The sequence below is a fragment of the Corvus brachyrhynchos genome, unplaced genomic scaffold, assembly GCF_000691975.1.
Source record: "Corvus brachyrhynchos isolate BGI_N302 unplaced genomic scaffold, ASM69197v1 scaffold162, whole genome shotgun sequence".
Taxonomy (NCBI): domain Eukaryota; kingdom Metazoa; phylum Chordata; class Aves; order Passeriformes; family Corvidae; genus Corvus; species Corvus brachyrhynchos.
The window spans coordinates 3,203,526-3,223,747 of NW_008236696.1; the positions used below are offsets into that span (position 1 = coordinate 3,203,526).

The window sequence follows — 20,222 nt, forward strand, 5'->3', positions numbered from 1 at the left end:
GCCCTATAATCAATTTGTTAGAAATGGAATTAATTTCTAGTCACTGGAATATGATATTAAATACAATTTTAACAGCAATTGTACATTTCTAATGTTTTCATCTTTATATCAGCATAGCATGTGTAGCGCTTGGTGGTGTGAACTTCCTTGTCTAGGGGTTTCAGTAGGAATAATCACATTTTCAATGTGATTATTTTCAGATTTTGGGGGGAGGGGCAGTGGGAGTAATTGCATGTTGTGATACCAGTTCTGATGGTCATCCCGCTCTTTATGTCTAGTGTACAGGATCAGCTCTCTTGAGTTTAAAAAGGCACAAAAACAAAGCAAATATCTAATTGCATGCTTAAATAACCCAATACTGGTCTCAGTTCCACATCCAGCTCATGTTACCCTCTGGCAGCAGGTCGTTGCACTGGTGTTTAGCAATAGCACTAGCCTGCCAAAGATAAGGGTGTTCCAAAAATTCCCAGGCATGGACATCTCCAAATTCACATACCAGCCTTCATTTCCCACCTCATGCTCCTGATAAGCTTTTTAAATTGTCCTGTTTTTCTCTTGGGGTACCTTTCTGACCTTATTGTTCACTTTGTTCCAAGTTTAAATCCCATCTGTGGGACTGTCCAACACATGTACAACATATTCTTCCACACATGTACTACATGACTCCCACATGATATTCACTTTATTTACCTTCAGTTCTTGTCTTTTAATGCACTGAGGAGACACTCATTGCTTGGGTTTAGATTGGATCATGCTCTAAAGAGTAATTGCAAAATGAATTTGTAGTGATCCTGCTGAGAATGTACAAAATTAATTTCTTACATAAAATCCTAATTTATATCTCACTGATATTATGTATGTCACCAACCTTTGACTAGAGCAAACCTTTAGTATCCTATATTATTGTAATAATTCTGTATATTTATAATTAGCTTTCTACCACTAGTAACTTGAGGAATGTTCTTTTAACTCTGTAAATTTTAAACTTTTATATACAGGCTTAAAATACCACAGTACATTACAAAATTTTTACTAATGACTCTGAAATTATTTCACACATTTGCTTATATTATATATAGCACTGTCCTGCCATTGGAATCATTGGAAGTGAATTTTTACAGTTCATTATGTAGCTCTTATTTCCAAGCGGATACTTGGACAGAGAAAAACAAGAGTGGGGTCACTTCGATTATGCTAGATACCATGGTGAAAATACCCATAAATTGCTGGTGGAGTTTACATTTCTTTGTGTATTGATTGTAAATTTGTAATGTAAGATTGTCTAATGCAAGGTTTATATAGAGATAATTAATGTATCAAACATTTCTTGATCAGTGAGATTTGCTGTTATCAGCTTCAAGGCATGCAAGGGTCTTTGGATTTGAATCTTAAAGCTAAGGATAAAACTCGGCTGAATGTTACCAATTGATGGAAGTTCTGATTTCCAGAGAAGTATTTCTGGAAAGACTATGAACCCATTAGTGTATATTTTGTTGTAGAAGGCAAGACCATTTCTGTCACTTTGAAATGCTGATGTACTACTAAATCTTGTGTTTTGTCGTTGAAAAGGACAACCTGAGGGTGTCCTGCTGTATTTTATTAGTCCCTTGTACAGTATCTGTGGTAGAATTCCTGATTTCCTATTTTGAACCCAATCATCCTGGCTGGCTTTAAATGGTAGCAATAATACAGTTAACAAAACACTAAGATGAATTATTTTATATATGGAAAGTTAATTTTGTTCATATATCTGAAAGGGGGAATGCTGGTTCTCTGAAAACTCTGCTCCTGCTGATGGGTGGAATGGCACAGCTGAGCTCTGGAGAGAAAGCTGCTCCAGGAGACAGTGACAAGAAGTGGAAAAAGGCATTTAAAAAAGGCCCAAAATAAATAAGGGGGCTTAAGAAGTGTGTATATTTGTGTAGACCAGCATTGTGTCCCCTGCAGGAAAGGTGGTGTCCTGTGCCAGCACAGAGCCCTGTGACACCACAAACTTGCTTGTTGACATGAATAACTTCACGGCTTAGACGTCTGAGTTATTTCTAATCTCTAAACTGGGAATCAAAACAATACCCCACAGGAATGTTGTGAAGCCAAATCATTCCAAACTAAAATGCAGTGTCTAAACAGGAAATGTATCCAAGGTTGTTTTAAGTTGGATTTTATAAATGAGGGACTAATGTTAGTATTTTCTTTTTAATATCTATCAGGGAGTAAATGGAAGTGTACAGGAGTAGCATATCTCATTTTTAAATTTTAAAAGGGAACACAAGTACACTGCTGGCTTCCATATGAATTGCATGTTAAAGCAAGAAAGTTACTAAGTAGTAGGAAAACTAGATAATGAGTCTGCCTAGAATCTGGAAGGCTGAAAGGCATGGCTGAGCATGCCAAGGACAGCGTGGTGTTCCCAGCAAAGGGAAGACTTTTGGGTTATTTGTGTGAAGCGCGTAAGTGGAAGGTGAGTGCTCTGACCTGAGCGCAGCTGCTCTGGTACTGCCACACATCTGCCACCCTGGAGCCTGAGCAGCTCCTCTCGGGCTGGAATGGCAGAAACGGACTGTAGGAACCAGGATTGTGCCAGTATTTATTATTTTTCTCCAAAGCAGTTAAGTATCAAATTCTGGTTGTTCACTGGTACCTGCAAGGTTCAGCTGTTTCAGGAACAGCATTCCAAGCAGAAGCTGTGCAAAATCATGAGATTGGTTTTGGTAGTGTCTTGTACTTGTGAGAAATGTGTATTTGATTCTTTGCTTTTCAGACATTTGAACCCTTAGTTTCCATGTGTAACTCGAATTTAGGGGTATTTTCCAACCTTAACAAATCTCTTGTGTATCAGATGCCTGTCACATGTTTCTTACTGAGAAAAAGAACTTTTTTTATGTGAAAGATTGTTGACTTGAAAACAAAGTTTACATCTCACAGATTCATGCAAGATCTTAAAATACAGTGGATTAGTAATCCTCAACGTGTTCTCGAGAATGCTGTTGTCGCCGATTTTCACTGTTCTAATTTCCTAATGCTCCTGTATCAAATGCATGAGGTATCAGTGCGCTTTAACTCCTGAGAGTCCCCAGCGCTGTCACTTTGGCAGACTTTGGTGAGACCGCGGTGCTGTGGATGAAGCCCTGGATGATGAAGCCCTGGATGATGATCCCGCTGCTTCCCCAGCTCCGCTCGGCTCCCTTTCGCGACCTGCCCGCGCTCAAGATGGCGGCGGCCGCCCTCAGCCCGCACTGAACATGGCGGTGCCCGGGCGGGCGCCGAGCGGGGTCACGGGAGGAGGAAAGGGAAGTGACGCCCCCCCGTCCCGGCGGCGGCGGCGGTGACGGGCACGGCCGGAGTCAGCGGGGCTCCGTGAGGGACCGGGGCTGAGCCGGGGCTTCATGCGGGACCGGGGCTGAGCCAGAGTTCCGTGAGGATGCACGGCTGAGTGAAGCTCCGTAAGGGACCGAGGCAGCCGCGGTCCCTCGGCCTGCCCCCGCCGAGACGGGGCTCCATGAGGGAGTGGGGTCCGTCCTCGCTGGCCGGCGGGACAGCCCTGACCTGCGGGCGGTGGGGAGGCGGGAGCCGCGTTTGATGAGGGGAAAATCTCGTGTTTCCGGGACAGATAGCACCAGATCGGTTCGAACCTGTCCCCGAGTTTCGCCGGCCGCCCTTGGCGCCTGTCGTGAGGGGACGAGATCAGAGTAAACAGCGCAAACTGAGCTTACTGCCCTTTGGAGTTTGGAGCTTTGGCTTGGGGCTTTGGACGCTTTTGTTTTGTTTAGCTTTTTAAGGGAGGCGTGAGCAGTGTATGAATTTTAGTTAGCTGGGTGTACCGAGTGTTTGGTCACTTTTATGTACCTTCCCTTGCAGCTGCAGCATGGCAGAAGCCTCTGTCTCTCCACTGAAGCACTTTGTGCTGGCCAAAAAGACCATCACTGCCATCTTCGACCAGCTGCTGGACTATGTCACCGAGGGAGCAGCGTTTGTGGAAGGTGAGCTTTCCCCTTAAACACAAGGGTCTCCTGTCCTTTACTTTGAGTATGTTTTATAGCAGCGTAATGTACATTATATCTGTTACTGTGCTGTTTGTACAAATATGGACCTTCAGAAATAGTCACATTCTTCATTTGACACTGGGGTTTTTTTTCAGCTTATGCTGGAAGGAATGCCTGGCATGGCTACATACCTGAGAAGCTGATTAAGTCACTTGGATTGGCAGCCTGGCTTCCTTTCCATAAGGGTGAAAGCTTAACCACTCTGGCCTTGTAGTTCTGTGGTGGTTTCTTTTGCACAGAAGGAAGGACAAACAGGTTCTCCCATTTTTCAGCAGAAAGGTGCATCAGTGATGTAATGCAAGGATCCACTGGTCACACCCTCAGAGGTTTTAGCAGTGTGGAATGTGTGTTGAGAAGGTGCAGAGTTGGTTGCTCATCACCCTGCTGAGCTCTGCAGGGGGAAGACAGCCCAGCTTAGCTGGTGTATCCAGGAGAGGTCCTGGCTTTCCTTTCTGAAGGAAGCAGGTGTCCCGAGGAGCTGGGCAGGTGAGCCCAGCAGGCCGTGTTCACAGGGTTAGTGGATCAGCAGTTGGATTAGCGATTGATCCGAAGTGATTTATGTCATGATTTCACCAGTGCTTGTGGCAGAGCTGTCAAATGATAAGGCCCGGTATCAGTGTCTGTAGTGGGGTTTTGCTTGTTTAATTTTACCACTGTAATTAAAATTTGCAGTTGGCATGTTAAGTACTGATTACTTACACCTTGTATCATGGAGCACATTCTCTGTATGTGATTGCTTTTATGTTTTTCATTTCTGTATTTAGCCACATACAAGAATCCAGAGCTTGAACATGTAGCTACAGAAGATGAACTAGCAAAAATACAAGCATATAAAAACAAGTTGGCAGTCATTGGAGAGGTGCTCTCACGGAGGCACATGAAAGTGGCATTTTTTGGCAGGTAATGAATGAAATTACCAGTACTTAATTTCTTTTTTTTTTTATCTTGGGAAGGTCTGAAGTTGTCATCTCCTCCAGAATGGCTTTTCTTTTTTTTTTTTAAGATGGTGGGTTTGTTTGTTTAATATATTTTTTACTGTTCCTACTGAGGACTTTTTTTTGTGTTTGGTCAGAAGTGCTGAAGAACTAAACTTGGAGCTGTTCATATTTCTGTCTATAAGCAGCTGAAGAGAAACAGATGGTTGCCTGGTTGGTTGTAACATCAGTCTGATAGATCTGTGTGATGATTTTAAGGATAGCAGTAACAATGTGATCTGCTAGTCTACTTTGCTTAAGGGAGATTGATTTTTCTGTGCTTACATTTAAACATGTGGTTACATATTTTTGGAGTATGAATCTTCATGGTTGAGTTCTAAAAATTCTGTAATAGTATTGGAAAAAATGTGTACAGTGGTGATCTTGCCTTTATTTTGCTAAAACTAGTTTAGTTCTTTAAAGAAAAACTATCAAAGGTTCTGGAATAAAGAAATTAGTTATATCTCACCCTTGATGTTTCAAGAAGTTAAAAGTTGAATACAAGCTGTGATGTGTAAAGTTTCTTTTACAAAGGGAAAAAGCAGGGAAAAAAGAACTCAACTCTCCCTCTAGCATTTTGAGTAAATTTGTGAACTATTGTACAGTGAGCGCTGAACTTTTTCTGGAAGCAGCTCAAAAATGAGTTACAGTCTATGTAACTTCATGCTGTTGTGTAATGGTTAAACCTCAAATATTTATGTGTGAGGGGTAGAGGGTTAGTGCAAAGTAGGACACTAGTTGGTGGCCCATTCCTCTGAATGAGCACTCCCCACTCTCTTCTGGCTGCAGCTTTGTCCCCAAAACAGCTTGAGCTCTGTGGAGCTGATGCACTCCAATGGGGGTGCGCTCAGTTCAGCACAAAGATGTGTTTAATGCTGCTGTGCTCTGCTCAAAGTGCTTTTATTTTCTATCCCTCTAGAACAAGCAGTGGGAAGAGTTCAGTCATTAATGCAATGCTGTGGGATAAGGTACTTCCCAGTGGGATTGGCCATACAACAAACTGCTTCCTCAGTGTGGAAGGGACTGATGGAGATAAGGCTTATCTTATGACAGAAGGATCAGATGAAAAGAAGAGTGTCAAGGTACTTTTCTTGGATGACTTCGTGCCAGTTTTCACAGGAACTGATTCTTAAAGGGTCTCTTTTTTAACAACGATTTCAAGTCCAACAAAAGTATAAGGCTCCTTCATTCTGCATTTTTAAGTTCTTACTGAGGAGGGAAGAAGAAACTAATGAAAGTGCTCTGCTCTGCAATTTTTCTTGGCTGTTTCAGAGAAGCAACTAACATGTGTCTCATTGTAGCATAGCATATGTTGAGTACTTTATAGGACTGAGCAAGTTGTGTTACTGATTAAGGATTTGGAGTGTGCCCCTCATTTGGACTTTGCTCAGCTTATTGAGCTGCTTACATTGACATGTTTAACCTCTGAGGCAAATTCATGATGATGCTCAGTATCAGTAGTGCACAGTCCAGCCTTGTAGGGAACATTTGTGGCTTGAAAGAAACTCTTGTCTGAGTTTCAAGGCACAACTTGTTCTTTAGATGCTGGTGAGTTGAAGAGCTTAAAAAAAAAATCACAGCTATTCACCAGAACAAAGTACGAACTCTGTTACCCTCTACAAGATAGATCCTGTCCAAGTTTGAGAACTGAATTATACTGGTTTACAGACTTGTTTGAGGTGCATATTCATGTTTGTCTTCTCTTTATGCTCTCCCTAGACAGTCAATCAGCTGGCTCATGCACTTCACATGGATAAAGATTTGAAGGCTGGCTGTCTCGTCCATGTCTTTTGGCCCAAGTCAAAGTGTGCCCTGCTGAGAGATGATTTGGTTTTAGTGGACAGGTATCTTTTCTGTTTTAGTAAATGTTTTCCTAAGGATACGAGCCATTACAATGTTAAGAAAAGAGATTGGTTTAGATTCAAAATTATTGAAAGTCTTTTTTGTTTGAAAGGACAGAGTTTGTTCTTAGATACTGCTAGTCATCACCCTCCTGATTCTGTCCTTGTAGCAGTTGGAACAGACAAGTGTCTTGTGACTGAGCTGAATAAGGGAATAACTTTTGGCTGAGGATACTCTACCTTTAAAACAAACAGTATGGAAGTGTGAATAGGGTTGTTGCAGCAACAGCCTTTTTGCCCTTTCCTTTCTTGAAATGCTTCAGACTGATCATGTGAAGTATAAACAATGTGGACTTCATTTTTAAAAGCTTCTGATAAGAGTTGCAGTGCCTACATACCAAAGTAATGGCTGACCTCAAAATGTAGTTGTGACTCTGTCAGCTGTGTGTGCTCCGTGTTAGGCTGACATTTCCTAAGTGTTGGTGTGTTTAAAGGATGCTGGAAGTGGTTGCTTTGTCCATGCCAAATGCCCTTATTTCTGGCCACTGCAGCATAACCTCTTAATACCTTTTCAAACTTCCAAGTGATCTGTACCTAACGTGTAAATCAATAATACTGAATTTGAAAGTAATTCACACAGGTGTCTATAACCTCTTAATAGCTTTTCAAACTTCCAGGTGATCTGTACCTAACGTGTAAATCAATAAATACTGAATTTGAAAGTAATTCACACAGGTGTCAGTAAATTTTTAAGTATGATTTCTTCAACAAAACAACACTCAGAGTGTGTTCTAATAAATTGTAGTGGTTTTTGTTCCATCTTTGTCTTGTACTTTGAAATCACTGGGAGTTTGTCGTTTTCTACAGTGCGTTTGATCTACACAGCCTCAGTTGCTAAAGGTAAAAAGTAAAGGGAAAAGAAAAGAGCATAGATTCTGAGAGAGCAGGTACTTGAAAAGAGCAAATCATCCTTTTACTGTTAAATAGAGAAAATTTGTACTAGCAATAATTTAGGTGTTGCAAACATGACTTAATGCTCATATTCCACTTTATGGTTTTTTTTAAACTGACGGCCCTATAGTTTTAGCTTCATTTTCATTTCTTATTAAACCTATGCACAGCTTGTGTAGCATATTGCTTTAAACTTGGACTTTATTAATGAAAAAAATATTTTATGAACAACTCTCTCTCTTCTGATTAAAATTACAGTCCAAGAAGGGAAACCATTGTGTGAGCCTGTCTGGGTTGCTGATGGACGGTCTGTCACTTGGCAATTACTTACTAATCAGAAATTTCATTTTGAATGAGTAGATGGTCTAATGATCAAGTGACTGATAAGTTCTAGATGGTAACTGGTTTTTGCAGTGTTTACCTTAAGTTTGAGGTAGGCATCAGCCTCAAGATACAAACCTCTGTAACTTCTTGCAAGGCCCTTAGGCATTTCCAGTCTATCAGTTTCTAAAAATCAACTAGTTCTTTGGTGTGTAAATAGGAGTTTGTGTTTTTTTGTTCTCGACAGCCCTGGCACAGATGTCACTACAGAACTGGACAGCTGGATTGACAAGTTTTGCTTAGATGCTGATGTGTTTGTCTTGGTTGCCAATTCTGAATCAACTCTCATGAACACGGTATGATGTGCAATGTTTTTATGCTACTTCTTCATTTAAATATTCAGCAGTTCCATAACCAGAATAGCTGAGACCTTTACAGATGGTGAATCACTGCACTTAGATCTTGTGAATAGGATTTGGGGGTGGGAGGCAAGAAATAATGTATATCCCTCACTAGGAAAAGGAGAATGAAATTCAGGTTTCTTACTGGCTTGGCTTTCTCTGCCTTGAGCGTCGTAATTGTCCTTTCCATTTCAGTTGGTTTTTCGATAAATGGATGATGGAGTGCTTGTCTTGCCATGCAATTTGTGGGTATTTGTCACCTGAAGACACTTGTATTACCAAAGAAATTACAGAGTATTTAATATCCAGAAGTTCAGTAGAATACACAAAATAGGTGAAGGAAGTTGAGTTCCTGTCTTATTCCTCTCTGAGGAGAGAGTTAATTCCCTTGATACACCTTGTGTTGAGGATGAGTGCTGCAGGTTCCCTTCAGTGGGCCGTGTTTCTTCTGAAGAATGCGTTAGCAATAAGCATTCATGTTGCAGGGTTCTGTGCAGTGTGGAAAGCTGAAGATATTTTAATGTCTTTGTTCTGTAAAGCTCTGTTTCAGGAGAGAGAAGAGTTCTCTGTACCTTGCAGCGTAAATATTGTATGACTTGTAAGAGGAGAACATTTAAGGTGGCCAGAGGAGCTGTTGCAATAATCAAAATACAAGACCAGAAATTTGGTGTAATTTTGTAGTGATCTCCAGTTTCAACTAAACTAAGTATTGTGGATGCAGACAATAAAAGGTTTCTAAGTTATTAGAAGTGTAACTGCCAGAATGCAGAGTAATGCTACTGAGAAGATTCCTGATGACTTTTATTAAACCTGCTATAGACAAATAATATGCCCATTTTGTTCTGAGCATAGTTCTGACCTGAAAGGTCTGAACTTTCTAAATACTGAGACAATTTTTAATACAATAAGAAACTGAGTGTGCAAAGACAGTATTTGTTTGCATTCTATCAAATTAGAATAGTTTGGTAGAAGTCTGAGAAGAATGTGAGTTTAAAGACATGGCATTCCATCTTCTGAGCTGAGTACACAAAGAGTTAAATACAAGGGATGTGATTTAGAAGAAAAAGAAAATTCTTAAAACATTCAAGGCAAAAAGGATTTGGCACCAGTGTGGCCGTATCTTCTCTATTATGTCACATGAGTGACACTTTTTGGCTTTTAGTATGGATAAAATCTAAAGTTGTTTACATTATGTGTATAACACAGTTGTTGGGGTCTGTTAATTAAAGGAAAAAGAAAAAAATTATTTCTGTGAACGTCTCATTGCTATATAGAATAACATAAATTATCCTGCAGATAAAGCATATGACTACTATGTTCTCATCCTCCTTAAGCATTGTTTTTGCCTCTTGCCATAACAGGTTTGAGAATACTTGGCATTATTCTGCCACACTACCTGGGATTTTTCTACTATTCCCTCATAAATTATCCTCAGACAAAGTTCTGATTTCTGCAGCAGTGATCTTGTTTGCACATGCTTATTCCCCAGCTGATGGGGAATAATGGATCTCCAGTGCTGTGTCCAGGATATGTCGTGGTGTCCTGCTGCAGTCTGGAAAAGTTTATAGCAGCACAGAGATCTCTTCTGCTTCAGCTGTGCTGAGTGGGGACTCACTCCACCACGACTTACCCATTATAACTCTGTAAACAGCAGTAATGAGTGGTAGGTGCAGGGAAGAGACCTAAATACACTTAATTTTGTTAAATTAAGACATTCATCAATGACTTTTTTTTCTGTGTCTCAACCATATGTCCTCATGCAGGAAATGTTACTTCTCTGTAGTTCAAGCTGTTGTCGCCTAGCTGAAGAATAGTTAGATCATGTATTTTGTGGATATAAAACCAGATTTGACAAGGTTAGCAAGAGCAACTTGGTAGTTCAGATAAGAGAGACTTCATTGCTTTCATCGACATTAGTGTTTTTTGAACTGGCTTTTTTTTTTACATTTTCTTAGTTTCTATTTGTACCAAGTTTTAGAGGAAGTTGCTGTGTCTTTGACTTTTAGCACTCGCATCAGTTTTAAGACATCTGATGACTTTTGAACTACCCTAAGCCTGTTATGTGCTGGATATCTGTGGGTTTTAGTACTGATGAATTCTTTATAATAAACTTTTAAAAAGCTGGATAAACTTCATAATCTATTACAGAAGAATGTGTGACTCTGGTTTGGATGTCTGGGGAGTTTTCTGTTTGTGCTTTAATTCTTAGGAGAAACATTTTTTCCATAAAGTGAACGAACGACTTTCCAAGCCAAACATCTTCATCCTGAATAATAGATGGGATGCCTCTGCATCAGAACCAGAGTACATGGAAGATGTGAGTGAATTGATGGCTGTTATATGTGTTGACAGTTAATTAATATGTATTAATATGGAAACACTAGCTTTGTTTTATTAATAAAAGGCTAAGTTACATGGTCAGGAAATGGAAATAACCTATTCCTTGTTACAAGCAAAAAGCAAACTACAATTCAAATGACAATATATGCAAGCAAGTAATAAAACAGGAAACTTCTTTAGAACCTTTTTCCTCCACAGTTAAGCTTGTTTTTTAATCTTATTTGTATTACCTTTTGTTTCTGCAGTGATAGTGCAGCCTGAGGGCACAGTTTATACATTTATACCTGCATAGAGTAGCTGGTAAAGTGCAGTGTTAGATGGGAACAGTTTGGATCTTCAGATCTTCCCAACAGCAGCCAGCTTGCAGTGAGAATTTTTTCTCTGTGTATGGGGAATGAAGTGTTTACCCCAGCGACTGGCTGAGATCTTTCACTTACATAAATACAGTTGTAAAGGGAAGTATTGTTGTGTCCAGGTCTCTTTAAAGGAGTGAAAGCAGCTGCTGTGTCTGTAGGATTGACAGGCATCTGCTGTCAGAGGGGTGGTTCAGCATCTGTTTCTGACTCTGATGTTGTGATTTGTTGACAGCTCAATTTTTGCCTTTTTTTCATGAGCTTTTTACCTTTTCCTTAGGTGCGTAGGCAGCACATGGAGCGCTGTCTGACTTTCCTGGTCGATGAGCTCAAAGTTATTGATCCTGTAGAAGCAAGGAATCGCATCTTTTTTGTTTCAGCAAAAGAAGTTCTGAGTGCCAGGAGACAAAAGGCCCAAGGAATGCCAGAGGGTGGTGTGTAGGAACTCCTGCTTTTCCTCAAATACAGAAAAACACTATAAAACCTGATAACTATATTTAAGATGCAGTCCCTGCTGTGAGGTACTGCTCTCTCCCTTATGGTCTGTTGTTTCACAGGTGGAGCACTTGCTGAAGGATTTCAAACAAGATTACAGGAATTTCAACATTTTGAGCAGATATTTGAGGTATTTATGATGGGCTTTTTAGACTGCCTGATTTTTATTGCAAAGGTAGCTTTTTCTCTTATGCTTAGCTTAAATTTAGGGAGCATTACCCACATTAGCAAGTGGAGGAGTGTAAGGTATTTAAACCATCTGCAGCTTTGCCTTTTCTGTGGGTTCTGTTCATACCTTCTCAGCTTGAGTAGCAGATAGTTGGAAAGGAGTATTATTTAGTGAGGGAAGGGACCCAAACTCTTAGCTCGTGTTTTGAGATGTCAATACCAACATAGTCTGTGTAAGAAGAAATTACGGTCTTGAAATGTGTGTATCACTTACAGCCATGTGCTGGTGAATGTTTGCAGTAAGAAATTTGGTTTCATCAATATAAATCTAAAAATTTCATTTCTAAAGCCAGAGTTTTGAATTTATCACCATTATGTACCTCTTAGCTCTGTTACTGTGAGCATTAACACTCTCCTTGCATCCTTTGTGCTGTACAGAATCCACTCTTTTCACCTCAGTTTAGCCATATTCGTAGTTGGAGTTCACAGTTTCTACAAAAGTAGGCCTGGCTAGACAGTTGAGTGGTTTCTTTGTGATAGGATCCACTTGACTTGCTTAGTTTGATAACTTTAATTAATTATAGCCATTCTTGGATATGTTAAGGAGTCCTCTTGGGTATCCCTCAATGGTTTTGTGTATGAGTATTAAAAAAAAAAATCAAACTGCCTCTGAAAAGCATTTGTTCTTGCATTACAACAAACCCATTTAACCTTAGCAAAACTGCTTTATGTAATGATGTGTGTATATCAGAAAGGTTTTAAAGTAATAGCTTGATTCGGTCTTGCATAAGCAAGAAAATGTCAGACTAAATTTAATCCTTATCCACACTCTTACGATAAGTGATTGAACTGTTGAAACGAAGGGTTCAGGGTGCTGGCAGGGCCTGGCTCCATGAGACATGACATTTCTAGTGTTACTAGCTGTAGTCAAACATGCATGTTTGTTTGCAGTTTTTGTCCTTAGAACTATAGTAGGAGACTTGGAGCCAGCAGGTAAAAAGTGAAAATTGAGCTTCTAAATCAGTTATTGTTCTTTAATGTATTCTGCCATCTGCTGTACCCAAAGCTTTTTTGACAAAATATCTTATCATTACAGTTAGGCACTCAATGCTTAGAATATTTCAATATGAAGATGGATGATGATCTGTTAAATGGTGGATGCAGTGCTGTGAGTGCTCAGCACATCTGTAAATCAGATGTCACAGTCTCAAGTTGGCCACCACAATGAGAAGTATCTGTCACAGGGTCACAACCATGACGAGTTTCTGTGGCAGAGGCTGGGACAAGAAACAATTCTGTGACAGCACTGCATGGCCTTAAATCAACCTTTTTTCTTCTTTTACATTGTGTTATATTTGCTGCACACCTGACTCCAACAGTGAGAGTGGATTCTGTAGTGTTTTTCCCTGCTCAGCTGTGATTCATCCTAAAATCTTTATTAATGGCTTTGAATAGGAGTGTGATCCCATCATTTAAAGAGAATGACAACTGTGCTGAATTAAGATTGCCAAAGCAATTTAAATTTTGAGCTGTTGCAGCCTCTTTCACATTTAGGTTTTGTGGCAATTTCCTAAATTACAGTGGCAGTTTATGTGCTTTTGAAGCAAGGCTGAGACTAAATAGTTCACCAGGTCTGGAGTCTTCAGACCTAACACTCAAATTACTGTCACCTGAGCTGATAGTGTAGTTAACATCAGCATACTGTTGTCATCAGTTCTGCTTGCCATCTCTAGGCTCTGTATTAATGAAGAACATCATACTGCAGGGAGAACTTTCTGTGTGAAATCCTCACTGATACTGTGCCTTGTGCACTGGCAGACCAAACTCAGATGCTCTACAGCCTAAGCACTTCTGCCTAAAGCACTTTGCATTTACTCTGTTTCGTGACAGAGGAGCTGCAAGTCCCAAGACTCTTGGATTACACTCCAGTGTGTGAAAAGGAAGGGATGAGAGCACAGATGCTCTGTCTGTCTTCATCAGACACTGCCTCCTCCCCTGCCTTAGTCTGTCTTGCCTTTAGCTCCTTGTCCCTGTGGAGGTGCCCTGCTCAGACTTCCCAAACTTCTCTCACTTTTTTGTCCAGCTCACATCTCTAAGTAAGCTGCCACCTCACTTACAGACCTGTCCACATGATGTGCCTTGTTCCCCCTGGCTATATCTGCTGGGTTTGCTCCTCCTGGATTCTCTCACCCTGCTTTTGTCTTGACTAAAATTGGACAGCTTTTTCCTCTTTTCCATATGGGCTGAGAAGAGGAACTGTTACTTCTCCAGTACTTCCACATTCCTGATTTTAGTATCGGTTCCCTGATGGGAAAGCCTGTTCATTTCTGAGGACTGATATGAGCTCATTATAGCTAGAATCTTAAAAAAAAAAAAAAAAAAAATCTAGACCCACCAGTGCTGGTTAGTTGTGATATGAGAAAAATTTGGACTATTTTTGAAAGGCTTGTATGATTTATGTAGACTTTTGTGTGAGGGTAAAAATCTTTCCAAAACTAGATGAAGCATGTTTGCAAAGCACAGGGTGGTTGAAGTTGCTAAAAGAAAAACTGGTGCAGGCATTACTTGAAACACTTGCAGGCAGTGGGAAATTAAGATTTTAGAGATTCATGTAGTAGCTTTAAAAAATGATGCTACTATGTATGTCAGCTGTATCGCAACAAAGGAAAAGGAGGGAGGCAGTCTTAAAGCATTGAATTCTTGGATCAATTCTGAATTTTTATGTTGGGGAATAACAGAAAGTAGTTGGTGTATTTCCTGAAGTTCTACAGTGAGATACATAGAATGCCTTATTAAAATACCAAAGAAATGCCTGCACCCTGCACTGTGTGCAGTAGTGCTTAGTGGATATCCTACATAAAACCAACCTCACTGTGCCTTAGGTTATGGTACTTCTCAAGTTTCTTAAAAATACTGGCAGCAGAAGTGTTGTGGGAAGTGGGGGGAGGCAGGGTGGAAGAGCACTCCTGGCTGTAAATGGGAGCGAAGGCAGAGCCAGAATGAGGCAGCTGCTGCAGAGCCCTTCCCCAGCACTGCCCGGGGATGGAGTACGGAACCCACTGAGCATCTAACGACTGTCCTGTGATACCGGCAGTGGGCTGGAAGGTAACTGGTTTGGGTTAGGCTATTGAAACATACTTTAATCTTTGTTTCAGTAAATACTTACGTACAGACTAACGGCAAAACTGCTGCTGTCCCCTCTTACCTTTCGCTGTCATTTAACTAACCTTTGTGTTTTTCCTAGTGCTCTAACTTGGATTTTCTGATTGTGTTGTGAGTGACTGTCATCCTTTTACCTACCACATACTAACGTTGGGAAGACTCTGCTCTGTACCTAGTCTAGCTCTCACAATGTGCTGATATTTAAGAAACTCTGGCTTTTCATTGCTGATTTCTAGATCTGCTTCATCGAGGAACAGGGACAGTTTTACCCATTTTTTAATTTTGTTTTCATCTATTATTTTTACATAGCTGAAATTTGTTATTACAGCATACGCTAAGGTCATAGGCAGGTCTTCTAAAAGTAATCCAAACCTGTGCCATGAAAGGTGAATCCACAGATGGAGAACAATTTAAAAATCCCATAGATCTGATTTAAAGAAATCAGCTGCTTGCTTTCTTCCCTTCAAACACAAGGTCTCTTCAGTTACTGTCCTGTATTTCTGAATTTCTCTTCAATATTGAAGATTGATTAGAAATTGTATCATTAGAGCATTTCCTACCTACTCATTTAAGACTTCAATAGTATACAAACAAGCTGATATTTTAAGGACTACTTAACTTTTGTTTATCCCATGAGAAAACCCTTGTTTGTTATTCCTAATTGTGTATTTTGTTCCTGGATGATCAGTATTGATGTGAGAATGTCACATTTTATTGACAATTGCCTCTTGAAACTAGGTGTAGTGCAACAAAGAAAACTCAAGCCAGCCCACATTGCCAGCATTCATATTTGACATTTGTAATTCCAAAAATAGATGGTTTTGAAAATTTCCTGAAGAGATAGATTTATGTATTCATCTGAGTTTTCTTTTTCTTTACATTATTCATTTATTTTAAAAGAATGAAAACCTATGCACATTACTGTGAATGGACGTGAAGGCAGATTTGCTGCTATAGACTCATTTGATATTTCAGTTTCTATTGTCTTTTAATTTCTTTATACTTTCTTCCTTTTTACTTCCCACTGGTTTAAGTTCATGGTAAAATTGGCAGCATGTGCTTTCTGACAGTGAAATTCCTGATTGTGTTGGCATGGAATTGCAGTAATGTGTTGTGGCTTGGGCCCCTCGCAGGAGTGTATCTCGCAGTCAGCCGTGAAAACCAAGTTTGAACAGCACACTATCAGAGCTAAACAGATAATAGATACTGTGAAAAACATTATGGACACCATAAACGTGGCAGCAGCAGAGAAAAGGTAGGTGGGTCAGAGGGCTGGTTGGCTTTGGTTTTTCCAGATGATCTGAGGAGCCATTTCTGCGCTGATGATTTTCTTGGGCCATTATGGACTTTAAAATTCCCTTTTCTGCTGGGTAAGAAACAGACAATTTCCCTGGTGTGTCCAAACGTCAGTCTTACCATTGTTCATGTGCCCACTCAGTTGTGTTCTTGGTCTGTGACTTCTGTACAGGGATCTTGGTTTGCTTTGTTGTTCTTCATTACTGACTTGCAGTCTGTGTGTTTTCAAATGAAATATCTAAAATTTTAAGGTTTTTGAGCTGTACCCAGCATTTCAGAGGTGATGTTTGGGCCTGCTTTACTTTCATTACAGTCACACTGAAGGAAAAAAATGGGAGGATGTAGATGCTTTAATTTGCAAGTGATTAGAACACTGTAAGGAATGAAATGAGCCCAAGCTCACAGAGGCTTGGCCTCTGGCCCTTTCCAGATTGCATCCTTAAATATCTTTATTCTCTCTTTGCTCATGGAATCCTTTAGTGCTAATGATAGCAGCTCATCTGCTGTGTCTGGTAGTTTCATGTATCCTTTGAGGTTTGCATATGTGTGCAGTTTTTTCCTCACTTTTGTTGCCACCTTGTCTCTTGAACACAGTGAACTTGCTGTCACGATTAATCCTTCCCATCCATCTCCTTACTGCCTGTCAATAATGTGTCTTTGTGTTTCAACAGACTTCACTGTGCTGTCAAACACACTCATCCCCCTGAATATGTCAGCTTTTACAGACTGCCTGTTTACATACTGACTTGTCTCACGTTGTCAGATCCCATGAAAACATGCTGTGAAATGTTTGAAAATATTCCGATACTCCTTTCTGTCAATGGATTTAACCAGAATGTCTGTGGTGACCCCTCTTAGCCTGAATTGCTGTTTGTTGTTTCTGCTGGCCCTTCAAGATGAAATTGCTCTAGATTTTCAGGAATTTTTGCTTAAGTGATAGGTCAAGGAATTCTAAGGATACTTGTTTGTGACAAGGTTGGTTTCTGCCATGTCCCCTTTCCTTTGTAGGGTCATCAGATCCATGTCACTTTTAAGGAGTAGTTGAGTGCTGTTTGTGAGCAGCAGTTTGGTCAGATTTTCCCTTTTTCTAAATCAGGGTAGACGAGTTATTAAAGGCCTATGATTACCCACACCTTTTTTAGTTGTAATGATGTGATAATACAGTGATAATAATTCTGACTTGAAATGCTGGTTTTGAGTTGTGTTTGCTCAGCACTTCTGGAGCAGTGCCTCTGCTTTGGGCAGCCAGTGGCCCTTGGGATACCCTCTGGCTGCTCGGAAACTGTCAGCTGGATGATCCATGCCTGGTTAAGGCCTTGTTTCCTTCTTGGGAGAATACATGGTAGTGATGGTGATTTCCTTTCTGCTGGGTTAGAGTCCGTTCCATGGAGGAGCGAGAAGATCATAAGGACAGGCTGGACTTCGTTCGAAATCAGCTGAACATTCTGACAGAAGATACCAAGGAAAAAATCAAACGCGTTACTGAGGAAGTCGAAAGTAAAGTAAGTAAAGGCAGTGGGAACAACCTCCCAAATCCAAATGTTCCCTCCTCTCTCAGGCAGCTCCTTTTGGAGCCCACCCATCTCAGGAACTATGTTTGAAATATCTAGAATGTTCCTTTTTCAATACAAACAAAAAAAGAAAAAACAGAAGCTTGAAATGGCAACCTTTCCTGGCTGTCAGGTGATTGAATCATTTCTTGGGACAGTTCATGCAGTAGTCTGTTCTCACTCTGTCTGGAAAAGGCAGCAGAAACATTTTATGCATTTCCTGTGTTCTTACAGGTCTCCTCTGCCATGACTGATGAGATTTGCCGGCTTTCAGTTTTAGTTGATGAATTTTATTCTGATTTTCACCCTTCTCCTCAAGTATTGAAGCTCTATAAGACAGTAAGTTTTTTTAAATGGTTTGAAGCCAGACTCTTTGTCTTTCCCTTAATTTCTACTTCTGTATTTTCATAAATTGCATAGATTTTATGTGACTTTGTCTGAACATTCCAGGATTTTTGCTTGCTGACGTGCATATCTCTACCCAAAACAGAAAATGGTTGAAAATATTTTCTGCTTTGTTTCTGGAAAGAAATTAATTTTTGTTTCAACCATCATTTTAGGAGTAGAGTGGTTCCTAATTTCTAGTCTTCACTTCCAGTAAATAAGATTTTGCATAAATAATTTTCACTACTCCTAACATTAAATAGATCCAAAAATAAAATGAGCTTGCAAATACTCAACACTTTTAATAAAAACTGGTTTGGCTTTTTTTAACTTCTATAAATTCCTCCTCAAACTTAGTGCTTTAAATTAAGGCATGTATACCTGTGTTGGCCTCTTATGCTCAGACTTTGCTGCTGATGATGACTGCCATAGCTCCCCCTGTAATCACAGAATGTTCTGAGTTGGAAGGGACCCACAAGGATCACTGAGTCCAGCTCTTAAACAAATGGCCCATATGGGGATCGAACCCCCAACCTTGGTGTTGACAGCACCATGCTCCAACTGCTCGAGCTCATCTCAGGCTCTTCCAGCCTGGTTGATCCCCTGGGAGTGCTGCATTTTCAGGACAATCTCTGCTGTTTCACCTCGACGGAGTATCCTGAGCAGGCCCCATGGGAGTTGGTGGGATGGCTTTATCCCTGTGCAGAGCAGTGGAATTGGCTCCCATCAAATGACACAGGAAGGGCTTTGCAGGGCAGTAGGTATTGGTTTGCTTTTCACTGTCACAGATTATTGAAAGTAAAGACTTTTCCATATGGCTTTTAATGATTACAGTCCTTGGGAAATCTTTCCTGTGTCACTTCAGTTACGTTTTCAGTCCCAGCATGCAGTTGGAAAGCATGGTATTTCCATGGAAACATGCTTTTCTTCCCACTGTAAGTAACAGTGCTTGGTGTGTAACATATTCCTGCTCCATATAATGTAACTGATTAGTTAAATACAAATTGATGAGCTTGTGTTCTTTATAACACTTGAGGAACTGAACAAACATATAGAAGACGGTTTGGGAAAGAACCTGGCTGAGCGCTGCTCCAGTGAAGTCAACCAGTCAATGCACCAGTCCCAGCAGGAGATTATTGGTAAGAGGAAGTAGGAGGAATGTTAACACTTTACATTTAAAGGAAGAAAATTTAAGAAAATTCAGTTTCAAAATAATTTTCCTTCTGATCGTGCTTAACATTGATGCTATAAATGATTAAGGAAAAGCCATGATAGACCAGGACTGAGTGTTCAGCTCAGTCACCTGTTTCTGATACTAGCCAGTAACAGATGCTGGGGGAGAAGAATAATGAACCAGGGTAAATATAGCAATCCCTCTCCATTTTAGGGACTTCTGAGCTGATACACTGCATCTGGATTAATGTCTTAAGCAAGTAGTAATGGACCTGTCCTCTAGAAACTCATCTAATCCTTTTATAAACCCATTTAAAATTTGGCTTCCACAAGAGATATGCCAAATACACTAATCACTAGAAAATGCTTCTGCAGTATAATGCCCTCCCTAGGTCCCTCCAGACCCAGAATGCAAAACAGTTCATTTCATAAAGAATTTGTGCACTCCCCCCTGTTTTTTTTCTTTATAAGTAGTAACTTTATTGCTCATCCATCTCTATTGATCTGTTCCTGGTAATAAAAGATTCAGAGCATGATCATGAAATTATGTGAACCCTTCCATCCTCTTATGTAATCATGTTGCTGTTCCTGTGTGGCACCACAGAACTGATGGGTAAATCAGTTTTTTTTCTTACTCCATCCTTATCTGTTGACCACTGATAGAGGTCTTTCAGTTAATTTGCATCTTTTTTCCAGCAGTGCTTCCTTGGTGAGTTGATTTTCATGACTGTTTTCTTGTATCAGAGCAATAAATTCCCTGCTCTGTTAGG

The 20,222-nt window shown here is 40.2% G+C and overlaps 2 protein-coding genes across 6 annotated transcripts in view; both read left to right on the plus strand.

Moving 5' to 3' along the window:
- ZNF639 (zinc finger protein 639) overlaps positions 1-2,968 on the plus strand; it is a 7,322-nt gene extending 4,354 nt beyond the window's left edge. For 2 of the 3 annotated variants that reach the window (XM_017726920.1, XM_017726919.1), the window contains exon 6: positions 1-2,968. This exon is cut by the window's left edge and continues 1,157 nt beyond it. In XM_017726920.1, the coding sequence (XP_017582409.1) occupies positions 1-9 (9 nt within the window). In that variant the 3' untranslated portion in view covers positions 10-2,968. The other variant, XM_008644486.2, reaches the window with a different exon arrangement.
- A 329-nt stretch (positions 2,969-3,297) lies between these two features.
- Positions 3,298-20,222, plus strand: part of MFN1 (mitofusin 1) — a 22,455-nt gene continuing 5,530 nt past the window's right edge. The window contains exons 1-13 of one of the 3 annotated variants that reach the window (XM_017726918.1): positions 3,298-3,443; positions 3,859-3,980; positions 4,808-4,943; positions 5,937-6,099; positions 6,737-6,861; positions 8,378-8,486; positions 10,741-10,848; positions 11,505-11,658; positions 11,782-11,849; positions 16,183-16,304; positions 17,721-17,847; positions 18,130-18,234; positions 19,316-19,418. In XM_017726918.1, the coding sequence (XP_017582407.1) occupies positions 3,866-3,980; positions 4,808-4,943; positions 5,937-6,099; positions 6,737-6,861; positions 8,378-8,486; positions 10,741-10,848; positions 11,505-11,658; positions 11,782-11,849; positions 16,183-16,304; positions 17,721-17,847; positions 18,130-18,234; positions 19,316-19,418 (1,435 nt within the window). In that variant the 5' untranslated portion in view covers positions 3,298-3,443; positions 3,859-3,865. Of the gene's footprint in view, positions 3,513-3,858; positions 3,981-4,807; positions 4,944-5,936; positions 6,100-6,736; positions 6,862-8,377; positions 8,487-10,740; positions 10,849-11,504; positions 11,659-11,781; positions 11,850-16,182; positions 16,305-17,720; positions 17,848-18,129; positions 18,235-19,315; positions 19,419-20,222 lie in introns of all 3 variants that reach the window. The other 2 variants (XM_017726917.1, XM_008644487.2) reach the window with 2 other exon arrangements.